At 41.8% G+C, this 27,839-nt stretch overlaps 2 protein-coding genes across 2 annotated transcripts; one reads left to right on the forward strand and one right to left on the reverse strand.

Moving 5' to 3' along the window:
- The first annotated feature begins 43 nt into the window (after positions 1 to 43).
- LOC110056782 (uncharacterized) lies at positions 44 to 19,728 on the forward strand. The gene is made up of 14 exons (XM_020763317.2): positions 44 to 967; positions 1,439 to 1,615; positions 2,678 to 2,791; positions 3,870 to 3,986; positions 4,602 to 4,803; positions 5,619 to 5,842; positions 7,026 to 7,295; positions 9,034 to 9,749; positions 10,421 to 10,762; positions 10,890 to 11,210; positions 12,205 to 12,724; positions 12,978 to 13,196; positions 14,074 to 14,289; positions 14,714 to 19,728. Exons 2-14 carry the CDS (start codon positions 1,552 to 1,554, stop codon positions 18,976 to 18,978), a joined length of 7,590 nt encoding a protein of 2,529 aa, XP_020618976.2. The 5' UTR covers positions 44 to 967; positions 1,439 to 1,551; the 3' UTR covers positions 18,979 to 19,728.
- Positions 19,724 to 27,817, reverse strand: LOC110056785 (neuronal acetylcholine receptor subunit beta-4-like). The gene is made up of 9 exons (XM_020763326.2): positions 27,547 to 27,817; positions 26,932 to 27,049; positions 25,834 to 26,085; positions 24,858 to 24,971; positions 24,418 to 24,590; positions 22,952 to 22,996; positions 22,672 to 22,781; positions 22,328 to 22,492; positions 19,724 to 21,869 (listed from the first exon to the last, which is right to left on the reverse strand). Exons 2-9 carry the CDS (start codon positions 27,014 to 27,016, stop codon positions 20,759 to 20,761), a joined length of 2,055 nt encoding a protein of 684 aa, XP_020618985.1. The 5' UTR covers positions 27,017 to 27,049; positions 27,547 to 27,817; the 3' UTR covers positions 19,724 to 20,758.
- Between the last annotated feature and the right edge of the window lie 22 nt (positions 27,818 to 27,839).

Here is a 27,839-nt window from a genome sequence, read left to right on the forward strand (position 1 = left end):
TGCTTGGCCAATTCCTGTTCCAGCTAAAATACGTACTGTAGATCGGCAACCTCGTTACCAGGGTGTCTCCTCTCTGGGCCCTCATCTCGCGCAAGTCAGCAAAAGCTGAGCTCACAGCGTAAAAATGTCCGGGACGGGTCCGGGACGCGCAAAAAGCACGAGGAAGAGGATCCTTTCTCTGTCACGTAACGCTACGCTCTCTGGTTGCGTGACAGAGAGATGGTCAGAACTAGACCAGAAAGAACCAGGAAGAGGTAAGGGAGCTCACCCTTTGTGTTGGGACTTCCTACAGCCGTAATACTACCTTAGAAAGTCTAGAACGTTTCCCGTGTGGATTCTAGAAGCAAAGTTTCTCCATCTATGGTAGCTCAAGGATTGCTTTCATTCATGCGATGCATTATATTTTCTTGCCAAAATCGTTGACCTGTCTTGAGTCAAGGAGTTCTTGTCTCTTTTTCTGTTGAATTCCCTTACATCCTTCATTTACTTTGAATTAAATTGACGGAGAGCAGGATACTTTTAAGTTCATATTTTGGGGAGGGGGAGGGGGTTAAAATTTACCCGGGGGCGTAGCACGATTCCGGCAAAATTTGACTCGTTCCCAGTCGTCTCGCACCGGATTCGTCTCGTCTCGGGATTCTTTGTTTGCACATTTACACGGAAGCGGGTCTCCATGATAGTTTCTGATTGGTGGTCAGGTGTTCCAGAAATAACGATGAAATAGCCTCGATCTAGCTCGATCTTGTGCTGGCATAGAAACTCGCTGAAAGTTTGCATACAAAATCGAGTTGTCGAATATTGAGGCAATTTGGTTGAAAACTCTCGAGGCAGCTGTTCGACCGAGTATTGCACACGATAAATTTGAATTTGGGAAACTTCACAGTGAAACATTTCGCCGTTGTTCGCTTCAGCATGGATTGCGGTACGATCGGGTGCGATTGGTTTCGGTCGTGTGGATTTTAGCGAGGTAAGTGTCAGGAAGATGTTCGATTCTATTCTTGTTTAAGTGACTTTTTCAACGGAATCAAAGCCGGGTTAAGACGCTTTCTGTCTGATGAATTGATGAAACTGAATGTAACGTTACTAAAAGTTTCCTGGTGTCGCTTTATAACTGTAACACAGTATCAGAGTCTATTAGTTAAGCGTATCTCTATTAATGGAGAGTAAGCTTATATTTCAGTGTTTGTAGCTAGCTGAGAACAAACAGGTAAGTTAACCGCATTTTGAATTTATTAAGTTCCACACAAGGTGTCTTAAATACCTTGAAGAACGGCCCCTGAAATACAGAAGAAAAAAAAATCTATGAACGCAAGTCTGCGCGAGATTACGTTCTTCTTGCATGATTTTGTGCTGCTATTTGTCACCCTGTAATTCATCGCGCGCGTGCATACGTCCATAAGATAGTGTGTGTTCCTAATTCTTCTTCCTGTTATGTCAGGGTATCTAAAGGATGTTTCCATTATAGTCAGCCATTCAAAACGACGCGAATGTGACCTTCCAAACTATATGTAACTGTTGTGGAATTTAAATGCAAAGATTCTAAATGGATAGATGATCAAAGACAAGATTATAATGTCTCACTTTCTGTGGATCTTCTTGGTTGTTATCACTGCTGGTATGTTTAAGTTTTTTATCTGACTCAATTAGTTAATTATTTAATAGATGAAATGTTTTACACCATATATCAAATTAATACCGTAAAGTTCCCCAGCAACCCCTAATCAAAGGCATCAAATTATGTACTAAGTTTATAATGCAGTGCAAGCCTGATGTAACGAAATGCCAAGGGACTGGCAATATCTTTTGTTGTGATGGGGCTTGTAATTGCAGGGTTCCATAGGTTTTACAGTTCATAATTTCAGCCTGGCTGAATCCTTGTAATTTGCACCTTACGGCTGTCCCCACCTCTCTCTTGTGCTTTAGCTCTGAGTTGAGGCAAGCGCAACAAGCATGTTCAAGAATACTGAAAGTTTAGGAAGGAACCCTGTTAGAATTGATTGGGTCCATAGTTTTCATCATTAAAGTTGCTTGGTGACTCAAGATGTCCGTGGACCTTTAACATAACACTTTCCCTGCCATAGGCATACATAGAGGATATTACACGTTGGCTCGAAGATATGAATTTTTTTTTTTATGTTCGAGTGGCAAGAACAATATCTCACGAGTGAGCGAAGCGAACGAGTGAGATATTGTTCTTGCCACTCGAACATAAAATTCATATCTTCGAGCCAACGTGTAATGTTCTTTTTATTATATGGAGAAACCAATTCAACAAAAACAAAAGGCGGGAATCGTGAAGTCATTGAACGATACAACACTCACAAAGGTGACATATGGAAAATACGCCACTCGGGTCCCGGATGAAGTGGCGTATGGAATCTACGAGTGGTTTAGTTCCCAGTAAAACACTCTTCTCCATATAATAAACATGCATACGTGATCCTAGGTTGTGTCCCCTTCTTCCTTGCATTTTTTCCTCCCTACCCCCTCCCTGTTTATGCCTGCAACGCAGGCTACTTACTATCAAAGATGTAAGAAGTTAAGAGCAAGTCATGCTAACAAACAAATCAGACATGTAAAGAACTGATTTGTCAGAACTAAATGGATGTACAGTATTAGGTCATCACAGGTCATATAATGAGAAAATATTTAAACTATTTTATACATAATTCTGCAGGTTTGTGTACTGTAGCTGGTCAGCAGTGTACGTCCAATCCATGTTACTTTAATGGAACCTGCACTGAGAGTGGAGGTAATAACTACACCTGTCACTGCCCCTCTGGGTTCACAGGTAAGACTAGATCAACACGCTGCCAATATTAATGACATGGTTATTTTAAAAGCAATAAGTCACAAGCCATACAGTCAGTTCCAATCAGTTCCTGAGAGCAACATCATATATGACCATATAATACACTGTGCCAGCAAAGAGATTTCTCATATTTAGTGTTGTATCCTAATTCTAAATGCTGAATCAAAAGAGAAGGGTTGGAAGGAATATAGGGAAAAAGATGGGTGAGAGGTAAGATAAAAGAAAGGATGAAAACTAAGTAGGAAATAAAAAGGGAAGAATGGGAATGATGGAAGAGGAAAAGGAAGGGTGAAAAGAAAGAAAGAAAATGATCTGTTTCCTTTCCATCCCAGACCATCCCTATTTTTATTTATTTTGTTATTTAATATGAATTGTTTTACTGTATGACTTTATTGTATTCAGCTAAAAACAGGCCAATTTGATTTTTTGTTTGCACTTCGATGCAAATTGATACAGACCTGTACATTTGTAACTTTCTCAGTCCTGTTATAAATATATCATATGGGTAATCATACGTACATGTGAGTTCATAATAGCAATTAACGATTTACACATCTTGTGATATTTGAAAATTCTTTCGAATTGCACTCACCTTTAGAAACACTCAAAAATTTTTCAGAGAATTTCCCAATACCACTAATAGTTGGAACACAAAGAAAACAAATTTCGGGCAAGGAATAATAAGAATTACCCTCCTTAAGGTACTGGGCAGCCTGAAAGTCATTCTTACTGTAAGGCTCCAGATAACGTCATCTCTTTAAGCACACTAAAAGTACTTCAGAATCTGTGATTTGAATGTCGGGTCATCATAAACCTTCCCCAATAAACTTCACTTGCCAGTTGGGCAACCAAAGGACTGAATGTTCTAGCATTCCTTCTCTTCCTCCTATCAAGTTTTTCATGTGCACTGCCTGTATATGTTAAGTGATCAGTGTATGTTTGCAGCAGAGCTAGTAACCTCAATTTTGTGTTTAATTATTTAATGTTACATTGTGTCTGAATGATTTTGTTTCGATCGTGCTTCTTCTTTTACACCATCCCTTTGAATCACATTCAGGGAAGAGATGTGAGGCTGTGATAAACATTTGTCATTTTAACCTGTGTCAGAACAATGCTGTGTGTCAAAGATTTCAGACTGGAGGTTATAAGTGTATTTGTCATGCTGGATTTACTGGTGAGTAATGGTAATTCTTTTGAAAATATCAATATTGCAACTCCAAACTCCTTCATCGTTACTGTTTTTTTCAAACACAAATGAAAGTGATACTTGTAATCTGAAACCCCTTGTCCTGAGTCCTTTGATGTGGTTGTTGTGTTGTGTTGTGTCCTTGGGTCAGTCATTGGCTGGGGAGCAGGAAGATGGCACAGTGACGAGAGCACTCGTCTCCCACCAATGTGGCCTGTGTTCGATTCTGACCCAGTACCATATGTGGGGTGATTTTGTTGTTGGTTCTTGCTTTACTCCAAGCCTTTTCTCTGGGTTCTCCAGTTTTCCTCTCTTAGTCTATCTCCACAAAAACCAAGATCTCCAAATTCCAATTTGACTGGGATTGAGGACCTGTATAAAGCCAGCTAAGGCTGATGAGGCTTCTTCTCTAAATATTGTAAAATTTATTTCTGATTTTATTTTTTATACATTCAGTACAGGTGACTCATCCCAGGATCATTAATTAAAAATGGGTTACAGGAGAATTTTAGGCCAAATGCACCCCTACACCCACCCCCCTTCTCCTGCCCAGTTATGTTTCTAATGGTTTCAAGTTAATTTATTGTTGTTTTATTTTCTTAGGAATCCATTGTGAGACAAACATAAATGAGTGTAACCAGACAGCTCTTCCCTGTCATAATGGTGGTACCTGTGTTGACGGCATTGATGGTTATAGCTGTCAGTGCACACCTGGTTTTTCTGGACCTTACTGTAATGTAACAGTTACAAAGTGTGACGGCAGCCCTTGTCAGAATGGTGCAACTTGTGTGGAAAATATCTTGGGGTAAGCAATGAGCATTACTGGTGTATTGGTTACCAAATATCATAGGTCAGGAATGTGGGCAAACAGATGTACATGTAGTCTACAAACTTGCATGCATGGTGTGGCTTCTTGCACTTTAAGCTGGGTTGTCAAAAAAAAAACCCAAAAAACTGTTTACTTACATGGTCTCATGTGGCTACTCTGCCAGGTTGTTATTCCAATATTCTTATGAAAAGTTTGCAAAATCAGCTGCCTACTTTGACAAATACTTGAACTTGGTGACAACCTTGCTTTGAGCCCTATGCATGCATTGCATGCCTGTGATACTACAGTAGGTATATGATGTACGTTGTTTTCCATCTGTAACTAGAGCATCATGCGTCGTACTAGTGGCCCCGGGTCATGGCTTTAAATCTCATTGAAGTCATTAATAAATTGCTTTTACTTTTAGCCATCTTCAGCAAGACATGTAGAGTTATTGCAGTCTGTCTCTTCTTTAGGGGTAGGAGGTTTCGCACCCAATCCAGTTTGCACTATCCAAGTGTGACTGCCACTCTTTTTTGGAGGTCATCAACTTAGTGTATTTTCATGCAAGTTAAATCTGTTGATTGTTATAGATTGTAATTAAGTTCACCAGACTCCAATTTATAAGCTATTGGATGACTGGAGAGTGCAAACACAGACTATTTCTCAGTCTGAGTGCGATTTCAAGAGTGAATGCTGGGGCAAACTCGGTTGACTTCTCAGTGTGAACTTGAAAACTTAATTGGGTGTGAAACCTTCAACTTACAATAATTTTGTCTTTACTTACTCATCAGAAATTAAATTCCTTTCAGCTATAACTGCACATGTGTCACTGGCTTCACTGGGCTAAACTGTGAACAGAACATTGATGATTGCTCAGTAAACCCTTGTCAACAGTTTGAACAATGTGTTGATGGAATTAACAGTTATCAATGTGTTTGTCCTGTTGGAACAACTGGTCAACGGTGTAATGTTAACATTGATTACTGCTCTGGCCAACCTTGTTTAAATGGTGCAACATGCAACAACTTTCAAGGTGAGCTTTTGAGTGTCATGGCATGCATATTGCAAAGCCTTACTCCATAATGGGCTAGCTGTGCGCATTTACCAAGAGTTAACTAAAAACTAATGTTCTGATATCGTGTGTAAAATGCTGCTGTATTGTAAAGCTGCACTACAGTTTCATAAAATACCTTTATACTTGAAAGTCATCGTTTAGCTATGGTTGATCAAATGTGCCTCAAACCAAACTTAAAACAACAAACAGTTTTCTTCATCATCACCAGGGACTCAGGGGTTTCATTAAGGTAATTCCTCTGAAATAAAAGTGACAATAGATTTTTGTTCAAACTTTGTCCACTGAATATTTGTCATATGACAACTTCAATTTTGAAATAAAAAAGGGGGGTGCCCATGCTCATTAAGGAGCAGTGAGGCATTAAAAATACCCCATTTTTGCATTATTTAATGCTTATTATAAGAACGCATTCCCAGTAATTGTAACATCTTTGTAAGCGCAGACTCATAAGAACACACATTAAACTACAGTCAATACATTGTGTCGAAACACAAATAAACGTTTAAGTTTGATTCAGACAGAAAGCTAAATCCTCGATTAAGAATTTGAACCAAATTTCTTGACGTGGTTACCAACTGCAAAATAGAAAAGACCACAGTGTATTTGCTATTTTTCTTATTTATTCAATTTTCAGCAATAGAAATTAGATCAGTCTCTTCTCACGCAAAGCTTATGATTAGTTGATTACAACGACTGGAAAAAAAATTGGGGTGCACATGCTCGTTGGTGAGCTAGAGCCATTTTTCAACTGACAGAGCTCAATATCAAGGCAAATCCGTCATGTTTTCAATTTGCGCGTGCACAGGCGCACGCTAATGACGCTATAAATTATGCGCAGTTACGGTTCATGTAAAACTTGCACCTTCCGTGAGAAGATTCTTCAATTGTCAATTAACAACCACATTAGCTGCTTTAATTTGTACACCGGCATGATGTGTTGTGTGAAGTAAAGAAAAGTAAGTAAACACCAGCCTCAGTGACTAGAAAGGTAACTGAATAAGCTAGAAAAGCGTCTGCTATCTGAGTGCTTGTTGACATTATCACAAGACTCAAGATCAGATGTGGAATTAATAAAATGCATTGTTTCAGCCACATGTAATATTTATTTATGTATTTTAATTGTGTGGCTTTAACATTCCAGGGAACTTTTCCTGCACATGTGCTGCAGGATTTGAAGGACACCTTTGTGAAAATGACACAGATGAGTGTGCCTCACAACCTTGTTTCAATGGCGGCACATGTAAGGACAAACTGAATGGCTTCACATGTGACTGTCCTGCTGGTTTTATCGGCAATCAGTGTGAAGCCAACATCATCGAGTGTCTGTCGAACCCGTGCCAAAATGGTGGTACATGTATAGAGAGTGTTGGTCTAGTTGGGTACACATGCTCTTGTCCAACAGGATTTCAGGGTAAGTTTTACTTTTGGGTAGGCCCGAAAAGTTGTCATCCACCATGCAAATTAGTTAGTTTTGAGAAAATGTTCGAGTTCCTGTGAACTGAGGTTAAAACGTCGCGGGGTCCATGTAGGTCTTGTACATGTCGCCCGGCGTCGACAAAACCTGGATCGGATCAGACCGGATCACGGATCGGATCACGGATCGGATCAAGGAAAAATATTCAAAATTCAAAATTCAAGATTCAAAATTCAAAATTTTGTTGAGCAAATTACACTAGAGTGACTACTGTGAGCAGAACGTTTTATTCAATTCAGCTGTGATATTCCTTTATTCTTTTATAATATCAAGCCAACTGGGAGCTGGTCATAGATGAATTTTTTCAGGCTGTTGGGTTTTGATTGCGATGATCAATCATGTCTTCATATCTTTCTCCGCAGTTCAGATAAATGATATTTCGTATATTCGCTTGCATCAAAGGTAAACTGTCATAAAACGCGTCAGCATGGTAATAATAGGATGAACGTATGAATCGAAACACAAAAACTAAAAACACTAATAATATTAAACACCTGATGATTTCAAACAATTTCCGTTTCTGAGACAAGTCTATACTTTTACAAGATGTGAGTTTGGAATACGATATTTCGTACTGGAATAATACGAAACAGACCATTTGTATTTCAAGGAAATACAGCTGCTTTACAAAAAAATATAGGAATAACCTCGATAGTGTGAACGATAACGCAACCCGAGAATAGACAACATTTTAGGAGTTACGTCACGATTTTTAAAGTCATTTTTAGGGTCGTAAAGAGTTGCCTTTATATGGAATAAAACCTTAAAATGATCGTGTTCTTGGATAGAAAGCACTTAAGAGGCAAGAACAAATCAAAACGGAATGAGGATCGTTAAGGATGGCAAAGATTAACGAGGACTGCAAATGACGAACTTGAAAAACTAGGCCAGTTTTTTCAAGATGCGCAAATCGTGACGCAGCTCCTTTAAAGCAAGTCATGTCCTTGAGCTGTCGAACGTAAGCTTTCTCATTAACTGTAACGCTAACTGTAACGCTCACATCTGATACGAAGAAGTAGCCGAGAATTAGCTACTGATACTAACAACAATTTCAAAAACGAGAATGGGAGGTTCACGCAAGCTTCAAGCCAACTAACGTTCAAATATAACTACATCTGCCTGTTCATTACAATTTAAATTCGTCGTAAATCAGGCGCTTCTGTGGCTTTTTAAATGACCTCTTGTCATTCTCTGTAATTAACATGTCATTGCGTCAAATTCGGGATTCTTATTTTTATTTAACATATTTTAGTTTTCCACTTTTATTTTTTATCTTTTATTATCTTATAAATGATTTGGTTTTTTTTTTTGCTTTAAAACGTTTTTTTTTCTGTGATCCGATCCGTGATCCGATCCGCGATCCGATCCGTGATCCGATCCGTGATCCGGTCCGTGATCCGATCCGTGATCCGGTCCAGTCCGATCCAGATTTTGTCGACGCCGCATGTCGCCTTGTTGTTGCAATAAACAGTTGTTTGTTGAAATATATTTTTGCAGCGGTTTTGAACGTGAGTTAGTAACTTCTTTGATAGTTTTTGTTTTTGGGCAACTGATTAGGATTTAGGAAGCCCCGTGCAAAGTAGTTTTGCACACAGCCCTTTTTTTTTTTTTTCAGTTAGATAATCCTGTAATGACGGATACTTGTACCTTGTATCATCCTTTCCTCTCCCTGCAGGTCTCCACTGTGAATTTAGTAGTTCTTCATGCCAGCCCAATCCTTGTCAAAACAATGGCACGTGCAGCCTGCATGGCAACAGTTCAAACTGCACGTGCCCAACCGGTTGGACCGGTTCTTATTGCAATATTGATGTGGATGAATGTCGCTCGTCACCATGTGGAAAGCTGGGCTCGTGCCACAACACGCCCGGTGGCTATAACTGCACTTGCTTAGCAGGATTCACGGGTGCACATTGTGATAAACACGTGGACGAATGTCTTGACGATCCTTGCCAGAACCAAGGCACCTGCGAGGATTTAGTGAATGGCTACAGGTGTACTTGCACTGCGAGCTTTTCTGGAAAAAACTGCGAGGTTCCACTAAGTGACTGCTCTGCGCAGCCGTGCAAGAACGGAGGAACGTGCCAGCTTGGTGGAAATGGGTTTAGCTGCTTATGTAAACCGGGTTATACCGGTTTGACCTGTGACATTGACATTGACGAATGCTCCTCCAATCCGTGTAGAAATGGTGGCACGTGTGTGAATAATGTTGATAGTTACCTATGTCAGTGTGCTGAGGGATATCGAGGAAGAATTTGTGAAGTGCTGTTTTCTGTTAGTTTTCAACGTGGATCATACCTTCCTGCCTTGAATTTTCGATTGTTCCCATCGGAGGTGTTCTCATTTAGATTCCGCACAACTCTGCCGGATGGACTCTTATTCTACCAGGGAGCAGTAAGTAAATAACGGTTTTACAATAACTGCCTGATTTCTCGCCCGCTGATTGGTTCATTTTTATCATCAAGAAGAGTACAGACGGTTAAAATTTTAATTTATGCAAGCTCTCAAGTTCAACTCTCAGCTGTCAAACTGTCAACTTATAAACCAATGAGATTTTATGGACTTTTTTAAGTAGCCAATGAAAAAGTGAGAAGAGCTATCGACAATGTTCGCGTCATTTTGAATAAAATTCACTTGTCTTTGTTTACGGCAAGTTTACGGCGTCTTTTCCCCTCATTTATTCCCGGCATTTGACCATTTTGGGGTCTTGTTATTGTTAAAAACAAATTGACGTCAGTTTTTTACGCGTCTGTCCTCTTATTGATGATAAATTTCGTCATAACATTGTCAAAGTTTGCTGTGGAACCACTCGCCTGGGGCTCGTGGTTCCACAGCCACTTTGACAGTGTTATGACGCAATTCATCATCAATAAGAGGACAGACGCATAAAAAACTGACATCAAATTGTTAAACTGATCACCCTTTTATCTTATTGCTATCAAAATTACCCACTCGTAAGGTTGTCTCTATAGGTGCTGAAGACGACATTTTGTACGCGTCTCCGTCGCCTTCTCCTTGGATTTGATTAATTATAACTAAATTTGTTTCTTTTTTGTTTCTTCCAGGACCTCGCAAAGGAGCACCCAGACCACGTGATCCTAGAGCTAACAAACGGTTCAATTCGTCTGTCGTTCAACACTGGCCTGGACACGGCAACAGCCAAGTTAGGAAGCAGTCTGAACGACGGGGCCTGGCACCAGATAACTGTTCAGATATCTGGTTCCCAGGCCACTTTATTTACGGACAAGGACATTTGTGGTGCTGTGTGCCCCTCAGTCACCGTCAGTACAACCAGTGATGGTAGCTCACAGTTTTCTGGCCTGCCTTACTTTGGAGGCCTGAGAAAGTTGGTCCCGCAGATAAAACAGCAGCTTGCAACTGATGGCTCGTTTGTGGGATGTATCAAGGTATTTATGCCCTCGGTGGCCCTTAGAAATAGTCAAGTAGAGATGCTTCTTAACTTGCATTTTGTCTTCACAATGCGCCGAGTTGATCAACTCACATTGTTTGCATTCGTTCTTTTTTTTTTTTCAGGACTTTCTATACAACAATGTGGATACCGGTCTACAGGGTGTTTTTGCTCAATCGTACCTAGTCTCCACCGGGTGCCAGAGACAGGATGTCTGTAGTAACCATGGATGCAGGCATGGCGGCGCATGTGTAGATGAGTGGAGCCAGTTCAGTTGTCGCTGTCCCCAAGGATTCGTGGGCTCTTTCTGCGAGCATCAAATCACAGCCACGTTTGATAGCGATGATAATTCTGGTCTTAAATTTGCTGCCGCTAACATTACATCGTTTTCTTTGGAGTTTTCAATTGATCCCACACTGCCTAGCGGAGTGCTGGCGTTTACAGGGGTATGTCTTCTTTAACGTAACGACAATCAATAAGGGTAAAAAAGTCTGCAAGCGAGCCAAGTGGCCCATCAGGCCGGAGCTTATCCCGGTTTCTGTAGCATGAAGCGACTAGGAGTATTTCTACTCCCCCCTGGATGGGATACTAGTCCATCGCAGGGTTACCCCCAGCATTAAGTTCGCCGGTACCCATTTATACACCTGAGTGGAGAGAGGCACTGTGAGAGTAAAGTGTCTTGCCCAAGAACACAACACAATGTCCCCGGCCAGGGCTCGAACCCGGACCGCTCGATCCGGAGACGGGCGCACTAACCATGAGGCCACCGCGCCTCCAACGACAATCAATACTTGTTCGAATTCATTTCACCTTTGGGAATTGTACCCATTGGGGAACAAAAATTCTCTCTATTGTTTTGTTATATTATATTTTTCCAGTTGTCATTTCTTCTTTTGACTTGATAATGACGTGAAGTAACGCCAGAACGTGGTCCAAAAAAAAAAATCTTTTAAATGTTTTACACTTTTATATTTAAAGAACGTGTTAGCGTTGAACTTTGCTAAAAAATGACAGTCGATATCAACTGTCCTCTTAGAATATCGGTAAAAGGTCAAATGCATGGTATGCGGGTTACGAGAGATTCGGAACTAATCACCAAGCCGAGGTTATCTCAGCTCAATATACGATTTCATTGATTCCACAAGTATTTGGCAGAAATCTCATACGAATACAACTTCTCATCAGTAGAAGATGGGTAACAGGCTCTTGTTTTCGGTACAGCTTCCGAACACACTTTGACGGCAGTGAAGTTTAGTGGTCAACGCGAAAGAACTAGTTTGCGAGTATAGCGAAGAATTTCTGAGCTCGCTAGTACTGTACAGAGTCATTTGGGGGGAAAATCGAATAGCTGTAGGAATCTCCCACTTTTGACCTTGTAAGAAGTGTATAGAGACCAGTAGGGCTAATTTATACTTAACTGATGTCTAACTTCAATTTCAGTCATCGCAAGGGGATTTTGGTCTGGCCTTGGACCAGGGACGTTTAATAGCAGCATACGCGAAGTCTTTCTTCGAAAGAAGCAGCGATGTGATTGGCCAGAACTTTTCTGATGGTAGATGGCACAAAGTGCACGTCAACGTCACTTCCGGCAATGTCACGATTAGCGTAGACACATTTCAAACTGTCCTAACACCGCCAAGAGGTTCCCAGGCCATCACGGATCTTGATGATAATTTATACATGGGAGGACTTCTGAATCAGTTTTCAGTTTTGGGGATTACTCTAAACAACAAATTTGTAACGTTTAGTGGTTGTTCAAGAAGTGTTACAATAAATGAGGAAGAAATTACGTTCGAAACTGCACAAAAAAGTGGAGGATTTCTTTTGCCGAAATCGAGCTGCAAGAAAGACGAAAACTGTGCACCAAGCCCTTGTGCCAATGAAGGAAAGTGCGATGCTACGTGGACTGGGTTCGAGTGTCGTTGCTTGAATGATTTTGTTGGCAGCCAGTGTCAAAATGGTAAGGAAATTGTCTTAAATAGAAAAAGGATTGTTTAATTGTGTTTTTTTAACCAAGGGGGAACAATGGGTGTACAAAATTGATCTTTTGAAAACAGTCAAGACATTGGGAAAAGGATTATTATAATAGATAACTCTCTCTTTATTGGCCGTTACGACACGTTCTAGCCATTTCAGGATACTTAAAACATTTTCTAACAGTGCATTCTGCGATGCAACTATTTGATGAGCTGTATGGTGTTCCTCTCTTGCAGTTTCTGAGACGTCATTTTTATCGAATGACAGCAATGTTGAGCTTTCACTGAACTCGTCACATTGGAGCTTCGGTCAGAGTGGATCTCTATCGTTCAGGACTCACGAAACACATGCTCTACTTATGTACGCCGGGCGAAAGCCTGGGGGAGGAAATTCAGAATTTCTTCTTCTTGATGTCACTTCCGGTCAAGCTAGATTTTCCGCTGACCTTGGCTCAGGTATGTTTCTTGTTTCAACCATAAGTAAAATTCGCGTTTCTTACTCGCGGATTTTTGAATATATTTCGACCTTCTTCACGCTTGTTTTTCAACGCATACGAAAGGATTTTATGCCAGTATTAAAACTTCTCGTTCTCTATAAACTCTCAATGCAAATTTTAAACTGGTCCATTTTCGTCCCCAGATGCCGCGCTCCTTTTGGTTAGCACCAAGAATCGCGACCTCTGGGAAGGTAACACCAGAAGTCCGCGATTTACAGACTTCCCGTCACTCTGCGCATGCTCAGAGTCAAGTCTGACAAATCTGATTGGCTGCATTCTCGTCCCCAGAGCCGACGATCCTTCTGGCCTGCGGCAGGGATCGAGAGCTCTGGCCGGACCCGATTTTCTGAGCATGCGCAGAGTGTTCGTTTCGTATTCTCAGCCAATCAGATTTGCCAGATTTGGCGGGAAGTCCGTGAATCGCGGACTTCCGGTCTTGGACCAGCCCAGAGCTCTCGATCCCTGCCGCAGGCCAGAAGGATCGTGGGCTCTGGGGACGAGAATGGATTGGCTGAGAATACGAAACGATTACTCTGCGTATGCACAGAAAATTGGACCTTCCCAGAGGTCGCGATTCTTGGTGCTGACCAAAAGGAGCGCGGCCTCTGGGGACGAGAATGACACTGGTCTTGTCAAGGGTTATCGAGTCTGCATCGCGTCTAACATTCAAGTTGATCATTCAAGTGTCGGTTTTTGTGTTTATTGTTGCCCTGTTAAAACACAAAGCGATGCGCACTGACGGGACATAACGAACTTACTCGTTCGATTGAACTGTCTAAAATTCCAATTCTTAAATCCAATTTACTACAACTCAGAGCAAATTTCGTGCATTTCAGGATCGAGTGCGGTGTTGATCAATACACCCGTGTCCGATGGCGACTGGCATCACGTGGCCTGGACCCGAAGATACAAGCACATAACTCTCACGCTGGATGGAGCGACCACGGCACAGGCAGACCTACCTGGAGCAGACGCAGCGTTTAATGCTGCCCAGGAGCCTGTGGTTTCTGTTGATATTGGAGGACTCCCAGCTGGTGTATCACAGGCCAAAGGTAAACTGGGATTCGATTTATATCGGTTTTGGTTCTGTCTGTGTATTGTTTGATTTTTTCATTGGTAAACTCAACCTGCACCCTGAACTTGATGGCCATGGGTTTTACTTTATTGTCCTTAGCGTTTTGAAAGTTATTTTATGGCATTGTTTGGAAACTTAGTAAACTCGAGCTATCGGGTTATAGATAGTATCGTGTTATGTCGTCTGACAGTTCTGTGATATACTTCTTTAACTTTCTACTGGTTATTTGGTTCAGCACTCAGCGACCCAAAAACAAATTCAAAAAAGACTGACGGATTGTTCACTGGAAATCAATAGTTATATTTACAATTCTAACAGAATCGTGTTAATAAGTGGTGGCTTGTATTCTTTATTCCCCCTTACTTTAGAAAGATTAATAACTTGTAAATGTTTCATTGTAGGACTTACTTCACCAAAATCTTTCAAGGGTTGTATAAAGGATATCAAGTTTAACTCACGCCGTGTTCATTATCTGTCGCCCAACTCTCAAGATGGCCTTAACGTCACCAAGAAACGCGTCACAGTAGGTTGTCAAGGAAACTCAACCTGCTCACCCAACCCTTGCCCAGCCCACAGTGTTTGCGTGCCATCTTGGAATGGTTTTAACTGCACTTGTGACTCTGGTTGGACGGGCGACAAATGCGATATTCGCATTCCTGACTGCACAGTAAATAACTGCACGAATGGCGCAACATGTGTTAATGTCACGGACGGTTTCAGGTGCACGTGCGCCCAGGGATATACGGGTCGGTATTGCGAGGACAAGATATTTTATTGCCAGTTCACACCGTGCAAGAACAGTGCGACATGTCATGAAATATCAGGAGGTTACAGGTGTGACTGTGCTGTGGGATTTACCGGAAAAGACTGCGAAACTGATATCGATGAATGTGCAAGCGATCCTTGTAAAAACAGCGGATCGTGTTCTGATCTAACAGGCAACTACTCTTGTCAGTGTCCTGTGGGCTTTGCTGGCAGAGACTGTGAAGTGAACGTGGATGAATGCTCACCAAATCCTTGTTTAAACCAGGGAACATGCCTTGATTTGATTGCGAACTACAGTTGTCGTTGTTCCCTGGGTTTTACTGGTAGAAACTGTGACAGTAATATCGACGAGTGTTCTTCGAACCCGTGCAGAAACCATGCAACCTGCCTTAATTTGGTTGGTAACTACAGCTGCAGTTGTGCTCCGGGTTATTCTGGTAGGAATTGTGAACTCGACGTCGACGAATGCTCTTCAAACCCGTGCTTAAACAACGCTACATGCGCTGATTTAATTGCAAACTATAGCTGTCACTGTTCAGTAGGTTATACAGGGAAGAACTGCGAAGTTAACATCGATGAGTGTTCTCCTTATCCTTGCTTAAACCAAGGGACGTGTTCTGACCTTGTGGGGAATTACTCCTGTAGTTGTCCCGTAGGGTACAGTGGGAGAAACTGTGAAGATGACATCGACCAATGCTCTCCGAATCCATGCTTGAATCAGGGTACTTGTAGCGATGGCAATGGAGACTACAGTTGTTCATGTACTGTGGGTTATACTGGCAGGAATTGTACCGTAGATATTGATGATTGTAATCCTAATCCGTGTCAAAACAACGCTACATGTGTTGATAAAACTGGTGCCTATAGTTGCCAATGCTTGCCGGGATTTTCCGGTGGAAACTGCGAGACGAACATTAATGAATGCTCTCCGAACCCGTGTTTAAATCAAGGTAGCTGCGAGGATCTGATTGCCAATTATAGTTGTAAATGCCTACAAGGATTTACAGGACGAGATTGTGGAACAGACATCAACGAATGCTCTTCAAATCCATGCTTAAACGACGCTACATGTTCCGATCTAGTTGGAAACTACAGCTGTCACTGTTCAGTTGGTTTTACAGGAAAAAATTGTGAAGTCAACATAAATGAGTGTTCTCCAAACCCGTGCAGGAACCAAGGAACCTGTTCTGATTTAACAGGAAACTACAGTTGTAGTTGCCCTCTTGGTTTTAGTGGAAGAAACTGTGAAGTTGACACTGACGAATGTTCTTCTGGGCCTTGCAGGAACAATGCAACTTGTACCGACCTCACAGCCAACTACAGTTGTCAATGTGTTTTGGGTTTCACTGGTAGAAATTGTGAAATAGATGTCGATGAGTGTTCTGCAAACCCCTGCGGAAGTCACGGTACATGCAGGGATCTAATTGGAAACTACAGCTGCAATTGTGTTTCAGGATACACCGGCAGAAACTGTGAAATAGAAATCAATGAATGTTCTTCAAGTCCCTGTAAAAATCATGGTACATGCAGTGACCTTGTCGGGAATTATAGCTGCAACTGTGTTTCTGGTTACACTGGTAGAGACTGTGAAGTGGACATCGACGAATGTTCTTCGAGTCCCTGTAAAAATCATGGTACATGCAGCGACCTTGTTGGGAATTATAGCTGCAACTGTGTTTCTGGTTACACTGGTAGAGACTGTGAATTGGACATCGACGAATGCTCTTCAGGACCGTGTTTAAATCATGGTACATGCAGTGACCTTGTTGGGAATTATAGCTGCATCTGTATTTTTGGCTACACCGGCAGAAACTGCGAAGTGGACATCGATGAATGTTCTGCACGTCCATGTTTAAATCATGGTACATGCTCTGATCTTGTTGGAAACTACAGCTGTAATTGCATTCCGGGTTTTAGTGGCAGAAACTGCGAAACAGACGTCGATGAATGTTCTTCAAATCCCTGCTTGAATCATGGTACTTGCAACGATCATGTCGGAAATTATAGCTGTAATTGTATTTCGGGTTACACCGGCAGAGACTGTGAAACAGACATTAATGAATGTTCGTCGAAACCCTGTTTAAATCACGGCACATGTTCTGATCTGATTGGAAATTACACCTGCAGCTGTATCTTGGGCTACAGCGGTAGAAATTGTGAAGTTGATATCAATGAATGCTCCTCTGATCCGTGCTTGAACAACGCTACCTGCTCAGATCTGATAGGAAACTATAGCTGTAGTTGTTCGCTGGGATTCACAGGACGAAACTGTGAAGTGGAACTCGATGAATGTGTATCTGGCCCATGTAAGAACCAAGGGACTTGCACTGATCTCATAGGAGCGTTTAGCTGTAATTGCGTCACGGGTTTTACTGGTAAAGAGTGTGAAGTAGACATTAACGAATGTTTTTCTAAGCCTTGTCTAAATGGCGCTACGTGTTCTGATCTAATAGGCAATTACAGTTGTCAGTGTCCATTGGGGTTTGCTGGTAGAAACTGTGGCGTTGACATTGACGAGTGCGCTTCTGGGCCTTGTGAGAACAGAGCAACTTGTACTGACTTGGTAGCCAACTACAGTTGTCAGTGTGTTTTGGGTTTCACAGGAAGGAATTGCGACATCAATATAGACGAGTGTTCTCCAAATCCCTGCAAAAACAGCGGGACTTGTTCAGACTTGATCGCAAGCTATAGCTGTTCTTGCGTACCGGGTTACACGGGGAAAAACTGCGACACCGACATAGATGAGTGCGCGTTCGATCCATGCAGACACGGTGCCACGTGTGTGGACGGCCTGGCAAATTATACTTGTACTTGTGCCACTGGTTACGCGGGAAGAAACTGTGACGTGGACATTGACGAATGCGCTGTGGATCCCTGCAAGAATGGAGCCAAATGCACTGATCTTGTCGGAGATTTTTCTTGCAGTTGTTTGGCAGGTTATACGGGAAAAAGCTGTGAAATTAATATAGACGAGTGTAATTCCAGTCCTTGTATGCATGGCGCTACTTGCCATGACGGAATCAACAATTACACGTGTAGCTGTGTTCCCGGATTTACCGGAAGACGATGTGAAATTAACATAGATGATTGTTCACCAGTTCCTTGTCGAAACGATGGGATTTGCTCTGATGCCGTTAACAGCTATCATTGTGACTGCGAAGGGACTGGTTTCAACGGTTCACAATGTGAACTTGACATCGATGAATGCGCCTCAACTCCTTGCGTTCACGGCGCTTGTAACAATACCGTGGGTTCGTATTTCTGTGACTGCACGGGGTCTGGGTACAGCGGAAGTTATTGTGAAGTTGATGTGAATGAATGTATCACATTGTCGACGCCTTGTCTTAACGGCGGTACGTGTCGAAACAGCGAAGGTTCTTACCAGTGCGCGTGCGTGGCGGGTTATAATGGGAAAACTTGCGAAGTGAACATTGACGAATGCGCGAGTGACCCGTGCATTCATAATGGCCGATGCGTTGATCTCGTTAATGGTTTTTACTGCAGCTGTACTGGTACCGGCTTCAAAGGATTTCGCTGTGATATCAACGTAGATGAATGCGCAACTGGTGAACACGAATGTCAAAATGGCGGCGTGTGTGTAGACAACGATGGAGGCTATAGCTGCACATGCGCGCCTGACTACACAGGAGTGTTGTGCGAAGGCAGGTTACCGATTGTGTACGAACCCACGGCAAGTGCACGCAAGCAGAACAAGCAAATGGAACTCGGGTTGTCGATAGGATTTGTGCTGCTGGTGGCGTTGATAGCGACCGTGTTACTGTTCTTGTACCGTAAGAAACAAATGAGTAAGATGAGCGGCAGGTACTACCCGTCCGATGAAGAGTTCAAGGGTGGAGCTTATTCCATGACACAGCTGGAGAAAGACGAACGACTGATCTAGAGCTCTGAACTGAGCAACAGTCCTTCATACAACGCTAGAAACTAGCGAGCATGAAATACCGCACAGAAGTGAGACTTCTCAAGCTTAGCTCGACTTCTACTGACGTGTAGCTTGTACTTGCGGGCAGAGACGAAGTTAACTGACCATTTGATGGTTTGCTTCAGCTGAGAAAAAATGTGAATCACGCGGAGCCTTTCTCTACAGACACAATACATCTATGCGTTTTCTAATTTTATATTCCGCGCTTAAAACCAGGTAAATTGACGTGCGTACCAGGTTAAGATTCACATCAGAGGAAAAAGCGGATTGCCGAGAGACAAACGAGTAAATCACCGTTTATTTTTGTATTTATGTAAATAGTGTACATAATCCCCGCAGCGTATGTAGATTTTTGTACTCAATCACGAAACGTCGTCAGCTTTTGTAATATATTAGAGCAGACCGCTACTTCCGCGAAATTGTCGCGCTGCTCTGAATACGAATACTAGGAAATTCATTTTGTAATTAAAGTTTCTTTTTCAGCAACGTAAATGCTGTTATTTTTTTATGTTGATGTTTATTTTATCGCTTAAAAAACTCATTTTTTGCCTGCCGTATTTTTAAAGTGTGTTTTGTCGGTTATGTTTTTTGATGTTATTTTGATGCCAGAAGTTTTTGTAGGATTTTTTATTATAATATATTCAGGCTATATTGTGAAAATGTGTATCATATCAGAAAGAAAGATGCGTTAATAAACTCATGCGAATCGTTTACACTTGTCTGTTTTATTGGCACTTTCGTGCTTCTGTCTTAAGTCTTACACTGTAATTCTCCTCAGTGGCTACCATCACATTTGGAGCAGATGGGGAGGAGGCATAGCGCAGTGGTGGGAGCGTTCGCCTCCCACCAATGTGGCCCGGGTTCGATTCCGGCCCTGCGCCATATGTAGGTTGCTCAAAGGGTTTTTCTCCGGGTTCTCCGGTTCTCTTCCCTCCACAAAAACCAACAGCTCCAAATTCCAATTCAAGCAGGATAGAGGACCTGCATGAACACCAGCAAAGGCTAATGTGGCTTCATCTCTAAATATTGTAGTTTATTTACTTATGGCTATTACCCCCAGGGGGTCATAGTAACGAGGAAAAGTGAAGTAAGAGAACTTTACTTGGGCGCTGGTCAATTCCAGAAAAACAAAATGAACAAAACAAACTTGAACAAAATTTTCAGTTAATTTTGAGGTCAACTGTGCATTTCCTTATTTCCTTATTTCCTTACTGTACAAGATTTCGTCAATTCCGTGGAACATTAACTGCATGAATAGATGTTTGGTCAAAAGGGAACCTGCATTACAGTTGTGTACGAGGAGTTCACGGGTTCGAATCCCGTTCAAGCCCGATTATTATTTTCTTTTTTGAGGCTTTAATTTCCCGCCGCTTAAGTTGTTGATCATACATGTCTTTCAATCTTCCCCCGCAGTTCAAACGTGATCTTTCTTACATTGATTTACACACGTTGCTCTTTATAGTGGTCAAAGCGCTCATCTACACCTAGCTAGTCCAAGCATGCCACTTAAACTGAAAGAAACAAATAAATCAAATAAGCATAATAGGCTTAAAAATCCCAACTGGCGGGAGGCAGATATTTACAAGCATGACCGAGGAGTTGGTCTAGAGTCTACCGAGAAACAACTCCAGAACCCAAGACCCCCGGATTTCAAGTCAGGCGCCCAAACCACTAGGCCAGGCTGCCTCCTTTAGTAAACTATTGCCTGGTTGCAGTGCTGTCAAAATCAAACATACACCCGTCACTGTGGTTCCACTAGGCTGGTCTTCGGAGTCGGAGCAGTCCAGAAAAAAACAAGCAACGGAATCACAAACGTCAAAGAATACAACACAAAGAACAAGCGATCAAGAACAATGGCTGCGAACTCCCACTCCTCGATTATTTCTCCCCGTTCATTGTCTTCTTTAACTCTCCGGGTCAGAACACCAAGCCCGTCCATAACTCTGTTCTGCACTGTATTCAACGCGTTGCTCCGTTTGGGAACGATCGACACTTTTCTCCTTCGTATTCGCTTCTCTGAAGCTCCCGAAGGTCCGCTGGTGAGGTTAATAGCCGGCTCACTCTTTGATTTCATTGGTGATGATGCTGCGCCCAATGGCACCCGCTGATGTTGGCCTTGTATCCCGTTGACCCGCGGGACTGGATTTTTTGGGTGTATTTCGATGAGTGCAATTCGTTCCTCGGCAGTGTTGTTCTCATTTTGGACAATATAGCTCTGTGCAGCCATCAGATTGTTAGTCTCGTCGCAGTCGTAACACGCCTGCTCGGTTCGTTTGCCGCACCATTGGTTGATGCCTTTTCCCTTGGGTTTCCTAGTGATGACGAAAAACAGAAACGAGGCAATCCATTCGTTAATTATTATGCGCAATCGTTCGGGCATGCGCGTGGGACCAGCATAGTAATATCGCAGTACAATACACGTGGAGAGAATTGCGAAGCAGACCAGGATCATCAGAATCAGATAATAGTCTCCAAGCAAGGGTATGGCGTCCGAGGTGGAAGGCAGCGTGTTGGACGCGATGTTCAAAAATACCGTCATGGTCAGCAGCACTGTGATGTTTAACGTGATCCTTTCACCTGTGATCGGCGGAAGACAGAAGCCGACCAGAATGAAGGTGACGATAATGGTGGTAGGGACGATAAGGTTGAAGATGTAGTAAAGAACCTTCCTCTTCATGTGGATTGTAAAGGTGATGTCGGCGTACGGATCAGGACAGCACACGTAGTAGAGCTTGTTCTCCGTCACAGGAACATCTATCACCTCCCATTCACCGTTCTTAATGTAAGACGACATGTCGGCTTTCGTCTGGCTCGTGGTCATGTCCAGGAACTTTGTACTGTAGGTCCAAGATCTGAGAGAGTAAAATTCTTGATAAAGCAAAGTACAGTAAAACGCGAGAGTGCATTTCTCAATCTGGACATTTTCAAAGAATTGTGAGATCGCAATTGTAGTGATCAGATCCCCTTTAGGACTTGGTATAAATGTTGCGTGGTTAATTGTCAAAACTGATTTCCGTATAAGAGTTAGAAGGTCGCGCGCGTTTTGTCTTGAACGAAGCATGTTTGTCACAGACACATAAGCAAAAAGAGGGGGAGGGGAGGGAAGGGGCAGAGGGTCCCTGGGCCATTTCCTCGATCCATGATCGCTGTTTGTCATCAGTGTGTTTCAGAACATAGTATATGAAAGTCACTCAATGCAATGCAGTTTGAGAGCGAACTGGAGAAAACAGAGGGGCTATTTATAATCCAATAAGACGAGCGCATTCAAAACAAGTGCACTATGATAATGTTTCAACACGGATGTGCTTACCCGAATTTCAAGTAACAGAACTGCTCGTCATAAGGAAAGAAGCGGATGTTCTGTTTACATGATGAGGTGAACTGCGTAGCAGCAAACCACGTGATCGTACCGTTGCTGCGAATCACCACCTTGGTCTTGTACTTTTCCAAACCACCAGCAAAACCTTTAGCAGCACTGAAATATACAAGAAAAAAAACTATCAGTAAATAAATTAATGATACCGAGATTATTTGTTGAGGACTATGACAGATACACTTTCTAAATAGAACATTTATTGTTGGGTTTTGATTCAGATAGAAACAGTTAGCAGTGTCTGGCCAGTGTCTAAGCTTTCAGTGGTGACAAAAGCTTACTTGTTATAGAGAATTATGACTGGCAGCCACACTAAATATGGTTCTACGTTGATTTGGCTGATTCCTTCGTAATGGTCTGGGTCCCACTGCAGAAAAGGGTCTTTCCATTTCTGTAAAAGAAGGCGAAAACAAAAGTGACACTTTCGCTCTTGTTGGTACAAACGGAAGCATATCACCTCGTTCGAGGTGATATGCTTCTGGTACAATAATATTGATATTAGTTTACTACTAAGATATTAACAGTCTTCTCCAATCTGATGGCAAATTATATTCCACCAACCTGTGTTGTCCAGACATTAACTTTCAGTATCTCTGCTTTCTCGTCCTATGAGAACCACAAAATTTAATTGCATCAATTAACGGTCATATCGCCGAGGGATAACCCGAAAACACTCGGACCCCCACTATGGACCGGGTCCGTGAACTATCCATGGACCGGTCAATGGACCACCCCTACGGACCCCTCTACGGACCATCCCCCAAAATAGAATAAAAATAAGAAAAAAATATTTCACTGATGGGCTGTCTAATAGATAACTCATATCGGCGAAATTTTGCGTGTTACACTGTGCAAATGAAATAATTAACACGCCCCCCCCCCCCCCCCATAAAAAAAATGCCTTAAAGCGTAAGGAGCGTAAGGAGATGCCGATGGCAAAAAGAAGAAAAGTTTTTAACTTTCATTCGTGGCTCAATCTGGCTATGGGAGGTGTGTTTTTAGGTTGTTTAACCTTATTTGTATCTGTAATTCCGCTGAGCAAATTATGAAGCCTGGAACGAGTTTACGAATCCACGCGAGCATGGGCTGAACAAAATAGCAGAGGGGAAAGAGCACAAATTTCGAGGCTTTCCAGAGGCTTCCCGGAGGCGTCCTGGAGGCTTCCCAGGCTTCAATATACTGTATGGCCACAGCAAAGGAAATGGCGATGTGTAATGATATAACTTGCGCCCGAGCCTGAACCCAAGAATGTTACATTTGCACACTGTAACGTTGGAAATTTTGCCGACACAAGTAATCTATTAGACAACCCATAAGTGAAATGTTTGTTTCTTATTTTTATTCTATTTTGGGGGGTGGTCCGTAGAGGGGTCCGTAGGAGTAGTCCGTAGACCGGTCCATAGGTAGTCTGCGGACCCGGCCCCTAGTGGGGATCCGCGGACCGGGGTCAGTGTTTTCGCGTTACCCATCGTCGAGACAGTAAGAAAGAACAAGAAAAATATATGACGATTTGTGGTACGCTCGTTCAGATAGCGCTGACAATCAAGATGTCGGTGCATCCTTGGAAATATTTGGCAGATCGGAAAACACTTACTGACCTTCCAATAAGGTTTGAAAACCTTTGGAAAACGTCATCTTTGAAAGTTTTCGGACGAAAAGTCTTGATGTCAACTCTTCGGTTTTTCTGCTAATGTGCAGGAATCATCGCAGTTGTTTAAACAAAAAGTCAGAATAAGTCAGTCAGTCAATCGTCAATCAAGCCTATTAAGTAAGTTTACTTAAAATATTTGTTTCCTTTAGTCTAAGTGGCATGCCTGAGAAACAGCTAGTGTAGTTAAGCGCATTGACCAGATTCAGCAACAACAAATTAAGAATCAGTCAGTCAGTCAATCCGTCCGTCCGTCCGTCAGTCAGTCAGTCAGTCAATCAGTCATTCACTGAGTCAGTCAGTCAGTCAGTCAGTCAGTCCACGGTCAGTCAGTCAGTAAGCATGTTTACTTATCTAACAAGGAAAAGTTGTAACTCACCACATCCACAATCTGAACGAGGCTCAGAGAAAACGATACTTTGACCACATCCTTCTCGTGAAGCGCTGGTCGAACTTCTTTGTTGTAACTTTCACTGTAAATCAAATCTTGGAGAAGACGATGTTCTGCTGACTTTGCAATTTTATTATCTGGACCCTTCTCTCCCGGTTTAACTAAAACAAGGCAAAAGCGAAGCTTATCAACCGTAAATTAACAAAATAAAACAAAAGCTTAAGCTATCAAGAAAACTGTCATAAACTATGGCGAGAATCTGAGAGCACGAGAGACACTTAGAAAGCACGTGCACGAGCTGCCAGAGAGTGTTGTAAACGTTCAATAACCTTTCTTGAACCATAGCTTTTAAACGTGTTGATGTCTCAAAAATTGACTACCGCACTGAGTTGTGGGGTGAGTACGTAGTTTCATGCTCAATGCTATACCTCTTGGTGCAGGGGTGTAAGTGCTCGTTGGTTTTTCCGAAGGTTTTTCCGTGGGTTTCGAGTATGTTGAAGCAGTTGTAGAGTCGATGTTACTCGGAGGCAAGGTTTGTACCCCTGAAAGGTGAAATAATACTGCAGAATTATTATTATTATCATAGTAATTACCGTAGAAGCTCTCTAAATCTTCAGCTAAATATAAACATTGAGCTCTAATGAGAGAGAAGTCGTTTTTAAGTCCAGACAGTTACCACAAGGAAACAATAGTTTTGAGCGGTATAACTATGTATATGTTTTGGCCACCGTCTTTATTTTTATCTTTACTTTGTAGAGAGAGTAATTACATCAATGAAATGATATGTTAACAACGACAGAACGGAAATATTTCTCCCTCTCTCACTCTCTCTCTCTCTCTCTCTCTCTCTCTCTCTCTCTCTCTCTCTCTCTCTCTCTCTCTCTCTCTCTCTCTCTCAAAATTCAGGGTCCCCAAAAGAAAAGAGCCTTCTACTCCACCCCTTCAAGGAAAGGGAATTTTAACAAAGCTTTGAATTTTTTTTTCTGTGGCGAGAAATTCCCTTGAAATAACCATCAACCATCGCGTTTCTCGTTTCTCGCCCCCTACGAGTAAATACAAAGGCGCCTAGGAACGAGCCAGTTAAACCAATCATGTCATGATGAATGTTAAGCCAGGCATTACACTGACTTCCCTGCTAATTTAACACGTGTCAGACACATGTTAGCATTTTAAAACATTTGTCGAGCAGCAAATGTTAGCTTTGTAGACGTAATATAGTCTTAGTGTTTGTTTCAAACGCTAAATTCGCACGTAAGCTGTTTATACTCATTTGTCCACGTAAATAACCCCAGCAGATTTTACCCGGCGTTCTAACAAAACAGCCCCAGTGTTAAGAAATCTTGGGGAGACCAGATAGCCAAGAACTAGTAACTTTAAGAGTCCAAGCCTTGTTGGATGCCCTACCTGTCCAGTTAAGGCGCGCTGCAGCAGATTCAGCATGTGGAGCCTTGAGCAGGTCACATGTAGTGACGCATTTCATCAAAAAACACCGATCGTCCAACAGATACACCAGATCTCCCTCGCCTTCCTTACAAGCAAGTTCAATGCATTCTCTCATGTTAGAGACCTCGCCTAGATATGAGAAATCTGACCGAATTCCCCCGGGTATAGTAACATTATATTGAATAGTTTCATGTTTGCATTGGCTAGGAGATCCTGAAATAGAAAACAGACAAAAAAATACAGACTCGTAAAGCATGCGCAATCAGGAATAACAAAACCAGCCAGGTGGGAGGACAAGTATCAGTGCGCGAGCGAACGCACGGGGAACGCGCGGTGTAGCAAATAAAAAACGCTGAAGAAACGCACTAGGAAATTACTCGACCTATCACGTACGCAGCCCCCTGCGTTGGGTTATTTTTATTTTAAAGTGAAAATCGAATATGATTGTTAAACTTCGCATGTCTGTCGTGCGCCGGGTAATTTTCAGAATCAAGTACCTCGTGTATCATTTTTATTATGCAAACTTGAAAGTAAAAACTCGAGCGACCGGTTGGGATGAAATAATTTGGAGATTCAATTTTACAATCTGATTATGCAATTTGATTTAGCTGCACTTCACACAGAACAAAAAATAATGATAAAAAAGTATTAAATATTCTCTCTCTGCTGGTTCAAAACTATTTTCTGTCGCAGGATTTTTTTTCCGTGTTATTGCAGGTACATTACATCTAGCTCAGTTCTATCTCCTCGATGTTTTGTTACTTCAACAATTTTTCCACGGATTATTTAAACTTTCTGTGACAACGCTGTCGTTTTAAAAGGGTAGATAAGTTAAATGTTCGCTCTGAAATACGTAATCGAGTTATTACAATATACGCCTAGAGCTGTTTAGATATGGAGAACCACAGTATTGTTATGTCTTCCGGCCAGGAACAAGAAGAGATTCAATGTATGTATTATCAACAAACTCTGTTAGATACGGGCAGACAGGATGAGATACATTTTACAGTTTTTTAAAGCGTTAACGACACCAAAGAATATTTTGCATTCAAGACTCACCCGAGGAACCGTGAGTTTGGCGCGTCGTCCAGAATACAATAATAAAGTTGAAAATCCATGAAGCAGCATGTTTGTCGTATCTCATTTTAATACTTGACAAACGTTTGATGCAGAACTTCTACAAGGGAAATAATCAAACATATATTGTACCTCCTTTTAAAACTGTAATTAACATCAAGGTAATTAAAAATGTTTAACTCTCTGGCAACAAACATGCATCTTTCTTCGGTAAATAAACCAGTATAAAACACAATGCCGATGGTATGGCATTTTGTTATTCCTTACGGGTTTTGCATGCGCAAAGACTTTATTTCAATTCAAGCTTATTCAGCGAGATTCAGTTGACTTGTCTGTTGAGAGACGCCACTACAGTAATGTTATAGATTTTCACTAGAGTTGTCAATGTTGCAATGCAGATAATACATGTTACAGCTGTAAAATTATTGACAAAAAACGGACTAAAACAACGAAACAAACAACGCTTCTGAGAGAATATTTAGAGCGGCAGCTAACAATGAATAAAAATATACCCTAGCTTGTGCTCGCAATAGTGTGAAAATTGATTAAACAAGTGCAATTTAAGATTTAGTTTAAAGCCTAAAACCAGAAACTCACCTGATGGTTTTCCTAAAATTCAAGTCATGTGGAAAATATTGATCATATTTTTGTTTAAGCGTAGTATAATCGAATATCTCATTAAAAAACTTTCTAGTTCTCATCAACCTACTTCATGGATGCTGGTTTCGGTTGTCGTAATATTGTTCAATAAAATATTTACATCGCAAACTTGCATAATAAGACAAGTTTAATACCTGCATCTCCTGCTGTGAGAAGAAAAATTCATTAAAAACAGCCGCTTGTATCTTAACAAGCAGAGCGTACGAGACAGGTTGTTAAATGAAACTTTA

The sequence above is a fragment of the Orbicella faveolata genome, unplaced genomic scaffold (genome assembly GCF_042242905.1).
Source record: "Orbicella faveolata isolate gen_17 unplaced genomic scaffold, um_ofav_v1 contig_36, whole genome shotgun sequence".
NCBI lineage: Eukaryota > Metazoa > Cnidaria > Anthozoa > Scleractinia > Merulinidae > Orbicella > Orbicella faveolata.

Excerpts from the sequence above, each read along its gene's own strand:
- LOC110056785 (XM_020763326.2), bottom strand. The coding sequence starts at position 27,016 with ATGAGATACGACAAACATGCTGCTTCATGGATTTTCAACTTTATTATT. Across the intron at positions 26,086-26,931 it reads CCAAACTCACGGTTCCTCGG|GATCTCCTAGCCAATGCAAA; the intron begins GTGAGTCTTGAA and ends TTTCTATTTCAG. Across the intron at positions 24,591-24,857 it reads TTACACCCCTGCACCAAGAG|TTAAACCGGGAGAGAAGGGT; the intron begins GTATAGCATTGA and ends GCCTTGTTTTAG.
- LOC110056782 (XM_020763317.2), top strand. The coding sequence starts at position 1,552 with ATGATCAAAGACAAGATTATAATGTCTCACTTTCTGTGGATCTTCTTG. Across the intron at positions 2,792-3,869 it reads CTGCCCCTCTGGGTTCACAG|GGAAGAGATGTGAGGCTGTG; the intron begins GTAAGACTAGAT and ends AATCACATTCAG. Across the intron at positions 3,987-4,601 it reads TTGTCATGCTGGATTTACTG|GAATCCATTGTGAGACAAAC; the intron begins GTGAGTAATGGT and ends TTATTTTCTTAG.